The following is an 11,669-nucleotide window of genomic DNA, read 5'->3' as shown; positions in this document are numbered from 1 at the left end:
GCTATTTGACACCTTTAGGTAATAGAACAACACTTTTGCATTTTACGCGATTTAATCTTTTTTATTAAATTGACCAACTAAACGATAAATTTTCTTAACGAAATTTTCACACAATTACATTATCATGTTGTAAATATTAAAATAATAGTAAAATAAATATTTTGACCTCGAATTTTTGGTCTCGAAACCATTGTTCCGATTTGACTAAAAACGGGCTGTTACATTTTGGTTCAAAAAATAATACAATTTCTACACCATCGAAACCGGGCTCTCGGGGTGGATCCATATCGAACTCATCATCCTACCCACCAAATCTGCAATGTGTGAGGTCCCCTCGCCGGTGGACGTCGTAGAGAATACATCATCCCTTCTCGTGGACATTTCATAATGTCCCCAATCAGATGTGTATTGTCAACCACTCAAAGTTGATGCCATTCCCCAGTACATATTTCCAGCATTGAATATCAACCCATCGAAGTGCACGTCTCATCTACTAACGGAGTGTCGTACAGGGGACATGTATTCCATCCTACCTTAAAAAATAAACGTTTCCGTGTTCTGCCTTTCACTAACGGAGTGTCGGGTAGGGGTCATGTATTTCTCTCGAATAGCAGTAGATGTTGAAGTTACAAGTGCTTCATTTGGCAATGAAAATTTCACATATAACTTAATATAGGGTGATCCACTAGCAAGATGAGTCTGTACCATCGCCTCCAAACCATGAGTACCTTTAATATCAAATGAGTCATATGTCACAAGATCAACTAAACCACAAAATCTATACTTAATAGACGAAACTCTCATTGGCATCGTTCCAAAGATTTTGCACCTAATTCTTTTACAAAGTTATGTCAATTCTATATTCTGGTTAAAAACCAGTCGCACTGCGTTCTCCAATAAAAAAATAATATCGTTATCGGTGTCACAAACCTCACCGTCGTAGTAAATAATAGCACTCATACATTCAATCATTTTCAACCAAATTATCTGTCGAAAGAAATTCAAAACAAAAAACATTATGCAAAAATATAATTATTCATATAAATATTAATATGATAAATCAACTTATACCTTCTCAACTTCTTCAATTTCTATTCTTGTCGACTTCTTCAATTTCTCTTGCTGTAACTTATGCAACAAGAAAATGAAATTTAGCTCATTTATACCAGACTACTGAAAAGACCGTCCAACTTAGAGCTTTTTTTCAATATATTTGCTGATAGTGCATCCTGCTTGAAGCATTTTTCAAACCCAACTATCAAATTTCCCGTAAATCCCGAGATATTTTTCAAAACCATCTTTTCAAAATTATTTTTTCAAAATCTACTGTACAAAAAAAGTCAAACTGGGAGCTTTTTCAGTACTTTTGCTAACAATGCATCTTTCTTGAAGCGTTTTTCATCCCAACTATCAAATTTCCTGTAAATCTTGGGATATTTTTTCAGAACCATCTTCTCAAAATTATTTTTTCAGAGTCAATTGTACAAAAAAAACGTCCAGCTAGAAGCTTTTTCTATACATTTACTGACTATGCAAAAAAAAAAAACAAAATTCATCTCGTAAAAATAATTTTTTCAGAACACATCACTTCAAATTTATTTTTCATAACCATAAAACCCAAATTTATTTTTTCCGAAACAATATTTACTAATTTAAAAAACCTTAAAACCCTAAACCTTAATTTATTTTTTTTCAAAAACCTTAACCCTAAACTCTAAAACTCTAAACTCATAAACCATAAGCCATAACATACAAATAACCCAAAAACCTTAGAAAAAACACAGGCAAAAGCACGCCCACGTCAGCGCGCTTTTTGCTGACATGGCAAAAGCGCACCCTTGACAAGGCGTTTTTTATGCGTTTACCCCTTAAAGTGCTTTCACGTAGGCGCGTTTTGGGTATTTTTTTGCCCATTTCAATATCTTTTAAATGGCCCATTTCCGTAAATAATGTTAGAAATGAGCCTTTTTTTAGTAAAATACCTAAAATTAACTTGTTCTTTTAATAAAATGTAGGTAAAGAATGATGTGACAATTATTTAATTATGATATGATTTTTTATGAGAAAAATTTCCATTTTTATCTTTAGTTTTATTTTAGTAGTTGTGATGATAAAATCATATCTGCCACCTTTAACGATTGTTTACATATCCAAGAGTATATATGGGTTCAGTGGCGAAATTAGAGGCTGGCAGGACCCTTTCCTCTTAAAATGAAAAACTTTTTCATATGATTTCTTTAAAATTTTAAATTAGTAAAGGTAAAATTGTACTTTGGCCCCCTTAAAAATATAATAATTTGATTTAATCCTTTAAAAATTATAAATATATAGCTATTAAAATGGTGAAATTGCATTTTTTTCTATTGTAAAAATTACAATTTAATTTTGGCCCTCCTAAAAAGAAATTTTGGTTTGGCCCTGTCTAGGTTTGTCATAATATATAGCAATTGAATCCAAAATATTGGAAAAAAAATTATCACAACACCCACATTTAATTCTTTTTCGAAGCAAACAAAATTTGTTAAAGTTTTTGCTTAATAGAGTGGAAAGAAAACTGAAATGGTAGAAAATTAAAAGGATAAAAAAAATAATAAGTGTACTTGATAGGAAGGATGAATATTACAGAACATATACTTAGAAATCCTATCACACACTAATGCGTGTGGAAACTAAAAATTTAAAATACAAATGTGCGTTTAAAAATAGTATACAATAAATAATGAAACATATGATTTGAAACTAATTAATAATACATAAAAATATGTACGATATTATTGATATATATAATTGATGGAAGTAATAAAATGTACATAATGAAATTAAAATGTATATATCAATTAAAAATATATCTATACCTATGATAAGAAAATGATTAATATGTAGTTTGTCCTTTAAACTTGTCCAAAAGTATCAAATAGGTGCCTAAACTTTTTTTTTATCTAATTGCTACTGAACTTGTATTATGTTACCTAGGTTAATACCTCTGCACTGACACCATTAGTTTGTATTGACGTGACATTGATGGCCAATCCTATAGTGACATGTGGCAACCTCTTAATATACACGTGGCATACATAAATTAAAATCTTTATAATATTTTTTTGACGAGTTTAGGAACTAATTAGATACTTTTTTGACAAGTTTAGGTATCAACTAGATACTTTTGGACAAGTTTAAGACGTAAACTACATGTTACCCCTTAACAAAAATTAATGTTGTCAACAAATTGAGGCAATCTGTGGGGTGTGCCTCATATTCTTCTTCCAATTAAACTTTTGTTATCTTTTCTTAGTTGAACTCTTATTACTCTAAAGATATTTTAAGTATAATTAAAACTCTAATTTAAGCCTATTTAAATGGACCATTGTATCCCTGCTTTGATATGTCAATCAACAAAGTTTTTTTAGAGCAACAATATGTAGTCACATATGAGTTTTGGTGAGAGTTTTCGTGATAATTATGGAGAATATTTTATACTCATTTTGTGATTACCTTACGAGATTTAGGGTTTCATTTACCGATTTTCTCTTTGAGATTTTGAGTTATATTTGGGGTTTTAGGTAATGTACAAGTTGTACATTTAGATTATTTTCTTCATATTTTACTCTCGTTTGTTTACTTATTGCTAATTTCGCCAACGAGAGTAGCAAGGTCTTTTCTACCTCGCAAGTCATGCATAAGAGATACTATATCCATAATGTGCCTAAGTTCTTCTAGCGAGCTACTACACTCTCTTGAATCTGAATCTGTAGCACAAACACCAACAATGCTTGCATCACCAACAAGATTACCATCAACATCACTTACCAGTGCATGGGAGCTCTTAGAACCTTCCTGATCACTGGTAGACAAGGAAGACCACTTGCGAGGTCACTACTTACAATAGGGATATAAAAAATTTACAGACTCCATTTTTCTTCCTAACAAAATTAGCCCGAAACCATCAGAAGCACTGTGGACTAGGCGAGCTCTGCACGCAACATAAGATCTGGATTCGCGTCGTTCCTAATATCGATTGCCCGACAACCATTACGACCTAGTTCCAGATGGTAATATGACAAATGTTTCACAAAATTAGCAAATCCTCTAATTTCAGCACACGACCCTTACATAGCCTCGCATATTGAGTAGTGACGAGCTCGAAATCAAGGGGTTGGCGTTGTGTACAAATATCTGTACTTGGAAAGGACCATTTAATAGGAAAACCAAAGTCATCTCCAAATTTTCGCTTCACCCTTGTATATTTACAACGATTAACCCAAAGATTTGATTACCAATTTCGGATAATCAATTCAAATCCTTCCCAGGGACAAAAATATGTCATTCCCAATGAGTTTTCCAAATTCGAAACCTTCAATCGATCAATTCTCTGGAAAACAGACAGCAGTGGAGGCTTATCCCGAAGACAGCAATCAATGAAGTATGCAACCAATTTCCACTAAGAAAAGTTGGAGCTTGTCCCAGTACGATTCTATACTCTTAAAAGACAGTACAGAAAAAAGGATGAAGAAGAAATGGAAACATGCGTCCTTTAGATGTAAAGGCAACATAAAACCCTCTTTAGTATCACTCAACCTTTTTCACCCTCGACAATAACAAAATCAAAAGTAAAGTTCGACAACTTGATCCCCCAAACAGCAAGATATCGAATCATCTCTTTCTTTTCTGTTGTACACCGATATACGTTGCCCTCTATAGGTACATAAGCCTCACGGCGCTTCTTTCGGCCACCACCTTCACTCTCAACCCCAGACCCATGACCTCGGCCACTGCAACCACCACCCCTGCCACCCCACCCCAACCCATCCTAGCCCTAGCCATATGAAGTAAACAAATTCAAAGCAAAAAAAGAGCAGTTGAACGACTTATTTATAAGCCGATAATTTTTTTCCACCAAAAGGTTGTGATATCTCTCAGTTAAGAGTATACTAAAACTGCAAAAGAAGAAAAATGGGAAACCCAGATGAAGGAGGTAGTCAAAAAATAAAATAATAAGAAGATGAACTTTGGAAACAAAATTTTCGCGAGATAATGTAGGGTTTGTGCGAAATTCTTTTTTAAAGGAAATAAAATGATTCAAATTTATTTCCTTAAAATTAATTCCCCAATAACCTTATTATTTATGTACCCCATTGTCAAGCAACAAAGCTTACTCAATAAGTTTTCAGTTAAAATGTGCATAACAAGCCCCCAGCTACACGATTTATGCGTGTAAGTTTATCTTAAAAAGGGTCACTTTATAATTCTTATTCAACAAAGTGAGGGATAAATTATTATAAAATATTTCATAATTCGAAATTTAATCCGTTCTTATGATCATGGAGTCTAACCCACTGAGGTGAAATACTTGTGACCTTCTTCGAAAGGTGGAGGGAGATCACGTGTGAGCACACCATACACACCACCAATATTTTATGAGGTGATCGACTCACCACCTAGACAAATAAGTACAAGGGAGATCACATGTGAACACTCTACACATCATTGATATCTCGTGAGGTGGTTCATATGCAATTTGATCCCATCATGCCTCACCACCTCACAAGGTGGAGGTGGAAAACGAGAGACGTGTGAGTAATGCTAGTTCCTTCCCTATGATGATACCTTCCCACTAAATAGACACGTCTAAGAGTACGTGTCAAGCCTAAAAGGGAAAGATGTTGTATGCATAACACCTAATTATTCCCTAGCATATCATATAAAAAATCATGCAGTATAAAAACAAAAGAATTGTTGTCAAGAAGAAGAGACCGAAAAATAACCTCATCAATCCTTGAAAATATTGATGAGATGTACTTAAATTTAACAGGTTAATTGAAAAACAGACTGACGGCAAACTTATATAAAACGAAAGGTACAGAGGAAACTTAATTTACATTTCTATCGCCACAAACGAGGGTAAAAGAACAGAAGAAACATGTGTTTTTTTTTTCTTTCTAAAAGGTAATCAAATTGGGCCTTAGGTCCTAGTTTCTACATTGTTCTATGAAACTCAATAACCGATACAGATTCAAGAACAACCCAGAAAACGGTCGTCTTTCTCTCTCTCGGCATCAACGACAGTGCCCTGAAACTTGGGCAACTACAAGGCCCTAACTATAAATATCATAAGTTCCTTACGTCCAAAGTAACATTGCCTTTTTCTCTTTGCATTAAGTCGCTCTACCTAGATACTCTGAAAAATGGCTCCTCCGACAGCTATTGTTACTGACCCAAGCTACCCCGTTCTTCGGTAATCTCTTTTTCATTTTCATTCAAATTTAATTTACTGGGTCTTTTTTTAATCAATGGGCTGTGATTCTGTAAAACTTCTGAGTTTTAAGTTGATAAAATATTTTGGTGATTTTTAGACAAGTTGATGTATATGTTTGGTTTGGGTTTAGCCTTTTTAAGGTTTTCGTCCATCTTGAGTTACGCCTTTTGTTTCTTTTTGGCTCTTTCTATCTCTTCATTTTTGTGATTTAGGTATTTGAATGAATATATTTCATAGTTAAATGTGAGACTTTTAGTTTGCTATATTCTTATGTGTTTTTGCTAATGGGAATTGACTGCTAAATTTATTGGAAAACCCTTTGGTTATTTAATCGGTCAGGACATTCATACATGTTTGTTTCTTGTATGCTTCTGATCCTGCTTGATAACATGTTTGTACTCACCAGGTCTAAAGTTTTTATTTTAGACCGACACAACCCGAGATATAAGTCCTCGGTTGTTGCATTAAGCTCAAGTTTGCAGGCCAATCCTATGTTGTCAAGCAACAGTGGTTCACAGGGTTTCTTGTCTTCTACAGGTACTCTATTTTGTATTGCCTTAGAATATATGAGATTTATAGTCTAAATTATGTATATTTTGATAGTTCATAATCCGTTCGCAGGCGCACAGTGTAAGGCACTTTCGGCCTTATCATCACCATTTTTAGGCGAAGATGACGATGACTTGTGGCGTAAAACGAATGTTTTACCTCTACGGTCGAGATCTGTCTCTTTACCAAGAGCATATAAGTGTCACGGGCCAAAGTGCAAAGCCCGTGACCATGCCGCAAGAAGCGCCCCATGGAGGTCTATCGATTAGATGGGGGACATTCAGCCCACAAGAACTGGCCCGATTCAAAGAGCTACTAAAGAAGCCTATCAGATTGAAGCCTGGTTGGCCCAATGATGAAGACATGGCAACTTAGGCAATTTTGGTAACTAATCTTAGAAGATAGAATAGAATCATATCTTGTAAGATTAGATTAGATTTGATAAGGTAAATCTTGTAAATCCCTAAAATCAAGGGATATAGTAAATCTCATCCGTCGATGTACATGTATCTTGACCGTCGGTTTTGGGGGAGCTCAACTATAAATAGAGAGCCTCCGCCTCATTTGTAAATCATCCATTGTAACTTGAATTCTTAAGAGTAATAGAATTCTTGAGCATTTACTCAAACACTTTGTGTGCTTTCTTTCTTTAGCTTTCTGTTGTTCTCTTAGGGCTTCTTTTGGCACAATCGCTTCCGCTATATAAATTGGTGCCTTGGAGGAGTTCTAAAAGAATCCTCTCTTTTGGGAGTTAAGGCTGACTTGGGCGAGTTTGGACGAACGGATCGCCTAAGGCCGCACGGATTGCGAGACGAAAGGTCTAGACCCGTGACAAGTGGTATCAGAGCAGGTTTTGAACCAAGTTATTCGAGTGGTTCGAAGGCACTATTGGGATGTCAAAAGAAGTCGTTGGTCAGAGTGAGCCAATGGAGACCCGTGGGAGGGCTAGAAAAGCCAGTCGCTCGAGGGAAATGCTGACAGCTTTGGAGAATCGAGTGGTCAATCTTGAGGAATCCGTAGGGAACGTGAAAGAGACGCTTGAATTGGTCGAGGGACGCACAGATGGGTTAGACTCAATGGAGGAGCAACTCAGAGATTTTGTGTTGGATTCTCTCGGTGCAAATAGGGAAAAGATAACGGAATTACTCGAGTCCACTGAGGTAAAGCTGGCAGAGAGGGATGAAGCTCTCGAGGATATGGTGCTAGCCATGCAGAAAGAAATGGAGGAGCTCAAAGGGGAGCTCGCAATTTACAAAGCCGCTTTGAGTAATGGGATGTTGTCTTCAAGGCCGAAGCAACATGCAATGGATGTTCCCAAACTGGAGAAGTTTAAGGGTGCACGATCCGCGAGGGATGTGGACAACTTCTTGTGGGAAATGGAGCAATACTTCCGAGCGATGGGCATCGAGGATGATGGCATTAAGGTAAACACTGCTTCGATTTACTTTTCTGATGTTGCTCTCTTGTGGTGGCGACGTAGGTCCACGGATGAGAAACGTGGAGGAACGGCTATTGGAACTTGGGAGGAGTTTCAAGGAGAATTGAAGAAGCAGTTTTACCCTCAATATGCCGAGAAGGAGGCTCGGGCTAAATTGTGTCGTCTCACGCAACAAGACACTGTTCGGGAGTATGTGCGGGCATTTAGCGAGTTGATGCTTCAAATCTCCGACTTGAGCGAGAAAGAAGCATTCTATTGGTTCGAGGATGGGTTAAAGCCGTGGGCAAAGCAGGAGTTGCGAAGGCAAGGAATCACCGAACTTACTGTAGCCATGGCCGAAGCAGAGTCCTTTGTTGAGCTTGATCCGGCGGGAGACAAGCTTGAGGCATCTAAGCCCAATGGAAGGGGCAATGGTGAGAGAAACCATGAAGAAGATGAAAGGGGACATAGCGATGGGGGCAACAGTACTGATAGCACAAGTGGCAATGGGAAACCACGAGATGCGAAGCGGGGATTAGACAACCCAAGGGACAAGAGGAAGAAGATGAAATGCTTCCTTTGTCAAGGACCACACATGGCGCGTAAATGTCCAAATAAAGTGATGATTTCGGCAAAGAATGATGAGCCGAAGGAGGAGGCGAAGCCTACCGAGGGAAACACATCGAAAGTCAATTCGATGGTGCTCATTCCTGGGAAGAGGAATGGAAATGGGTTGATGTTTGTGGACGTCAACATTGCGGGTCAGAAGCGGAGTGCTCTTATTGATACGGGAGCATCGGACTTGTTCATGTCGGAAAAGGCTGCGAAGAAGCTTGGTCTGTCGATTAGGAAATCGAATAAGAAGATCAAGGTAGCAACTTCTGAGAAAGCCCCAACTGTAGGAGTAGTTCGTGATGTGGAACTACAAATCGGCGAATGGAAGAGCAAGGAAGAATTCGAGGTAATCCAATTAGATGATTACGATTTTGTGCTTGGCTTAAACTTCCTTGTCAGGATTCAGGCAACTCTGCAACTAGGGGCCGATCAAATCCATATTGCCACCGGTCCATCAACAAAGAGTATTGTGCCGGTGCATCGGGATGTGAAAGTTGGGACTAAGGTGTTATCGTCAATCCAACTAGTCGAAGATGTTTCGTATGGGAGAAACATTAAATCGGCAAAACGGAATGCTACGAAAGCCTCTTCGGAAGTGTTAGTGGCGCAAGGGACCGATATGAAGCCTGCGGGATCGACTGTGGAGCTGACACCTTTAGGAAAGGTGGGTTGTGCATCGGGCTTCAAGGGAAAAGGAGCGATGCAAGGACAGTCGAGACGAGTAAATGCTACGAGTAAGGTACATTGCAAACACTCTGATAGTGTTTTGAATTCTGACTTGTTGGCTTGGCAAGGTCGTAGGGGCCCTTTCAAAGTTCATAAGCGAGGAGGCCAAGGAACTGTAGGCGGTACGAAGCCGAGGTATGAGAATCGAGGGGATTCCAACAGAAACAAGTCAAAATTGGGGCAAGTTAAAGTGGAGATTACTTGCCAACAGAATGTACCAACGAGTGGAACGGTTCAAGATAAGAGGCCACGGAATTCGAGGCATAAGTTCCGAAGGAAGGGACAACCTGATCGCAAGACGAGTCAGGAAGAAGCCGAGGCAACGAAAGAGTTTCACAGTGAATCAAGTCAGTGTCATCCAGAAAACGCAACGAGGGCGTTGCGAGATTGGGTGGGGGAGAATGTCACGGGCCAAAGTGCAAAGCCCGTGACCATGCCGCAAGAAGCGCCCCATGGAGGTCTATCGATTAGATGGGGGACATTCAGCCCACAAGAACTGGCCCGATTCAAAGAGCTACTAAAGAAGCCTATCAGATTGAAGCCTGGTTGGCCCAATGATGAAGACATGGCAACTTAGGCAATTTTGGTAACTAATCTTAGAAGATAGAATAGAATCATATCTTGTAAGATTAGATTAGATTTGATAAGGTAAATCTTGTAAATCCCTAAAATCAAGGGATATAGTGAATCTCATCCGTCGATGTACATGTATCTTGACCGTCGGTTTTGGGGGAGCTCAACTATAAATAGAGAGCCTCCCCCTCATTTGTAAATCATCCATTGTAACTTGAATTCTTAAGAGTAATAGAATTCTTGAGCATTTACTCAAACACTTTGTGTGCTTTCTTTCTTTAGCTTTCTGTTGTTCTCTTAGGGCTTCTTTTGGCACAATCGCTTCCGCTATATAAATTGGTGCCTTGGAGGAGTTCTAAAAGAATCCTCTCTTTTGGGAGTTAAGGCTGACTTGGGCGAGTTTGGACGAACGGATCGCCTAAGGCCGCACGGATTGCGAGACGAAAGGTCTAGCCCCGTGACATAAGGATGACGTATTCAAATTTCGCTACCCTATAATAACAGAGAAGCCTGAATGGTGGTTGAGGACTTTAGCCTGTGTTCCATATCTACTAGCTTTGCAGATTTCCGATGCCGGATATTTTCTTCATCCCTTCCTAGAACATTACGAAATGTTCGAAAACTTGATTTCTTTCGTCCCGGGAGCCATAAAGAGATTACCTCCATGGTTCTCAATGATATATTACTACTTTGGATATATTGGAATTGTGAAGAACAAAGATTGGCCTCATTACATTAGGTTCCATCTCATGATGGGCATGTTACTGGAGACCGCTTTGCAGTTAATATGGTATACGAGCAACTTTCTTCCGCTCATACACTATAATGGCTGTTTCGGGATGCACTATTGGGCCGGTATCGGATTCGCCTATATCCTCGTGTTGTTTGAATGTGTTAGGTGTGCTCTTGGTGGCAGGTATGCCCACATCCCTTTTATTAGTGATGCGGCATATATACATACTGTGCTCAATGTAGGAGGTTTTCAGAGACCATTCTAGGGGCTCTTTAATGGGTTTGGTTTTCAAAGGACAAAAGCAATTGCTTAAGGTTTATTTGAGGAGTTGTAGAGTTGTTAAGAGTATTTTACTTTCACTTTTTAAGTTTTTTTTTATATGACTTTTAAAAAACACTGTAAAAATACTACAAAACTTATCATTTATTTTGAAATTAATTAATTAATTTCATTAAAAAAATATCATTTTCATTTAAGAACTATTGTTTTATTTGGAGATATATTTCTATTAAATTAGAATATGTGACATTTTAAATTTTAAATTATGATTTATAATTTAAATTAATACAATATCATTTAATTAAGTTTATATCATAAAATTATTATTTTACTCAATTTTTTTACTTACATATAATCAAAATGTATAATGATAAATTTCATCCTTAATATTTATATATTTTTTATCAATTTAATTATTTTTTTGGCTACATTAGGCTTTCAACTAAAAGTGTTTATAAATTGGATTGAATTTAAGTATGATATTAATATATTTTATATTTATTTACATTCTGCTTGAGTCAAAA

The 11,669-nt window shown here is 37.4% G+C and overlaps 1 protein-coding gene across 3 annotated transcripts; it reads left to right on the top strand.

Moving 5' to 3' along the window:
* The first annotated feature begins 5,726 nt into the window (after positions 1–5,726).
* Positions 5,727–11,214, top strand: LOC107948991 (protein TIC 20-IV, chloroplastic). Of its 3 annotated transcripts, none has more exons than XM_041111542.1 (4): positions 5,727–6,232; positions 6,680–6,790; positions 6,875–6,997; positions 10,596–11,214. In XM_041111542.1, exons 2-4 carry the CDS (start codon positions 6,745–6,747, stop codon positions 11,129–11,131), a joined length of 705 nt encoding a protein of 234 aa, XP_040967476.1. In that variant the 5' UTR covers positions 5,727–6,232; positions 6,680–6,744; the 3' UTR covers positions 11,132–11,214. The 3 variants fall into 3 exon arrangements, with proteins under 3 accessions (XP_040967476.1, XP_040967475.1, XP_040967474.1); XM_041111541.1 differs by having other exon boundaries at positions 6,660–6,790; XM_041111540.1 differs by having other exon boundaries at positions 5,728–6,790.
* The last annotated feature ends 455 nt before the right edge of the window (positions 11,215–11,669 follow it).

Source organism: Gossypium hirsutum, chromosome A04, assembly GCF_007990345.1.
Source record: "Gossypium hirsutum isolate 1008001.06 chromosome A04, Gossypium_hirsutum_v2.1, whole genome shotgun sequence".
NCBI classification, from domain to species: domain Eukaryota; kingdom Viridiplantae; phylum Streptophyta; class Magnoliopsida; order Malvales; family Malvaceae; genus Gossypium; species Gossypium hirsutum.
Note: the sequence above shows the minus strand (reverse complement) of the source record. Positions and strands in the feature narration are given on the sequence as shown.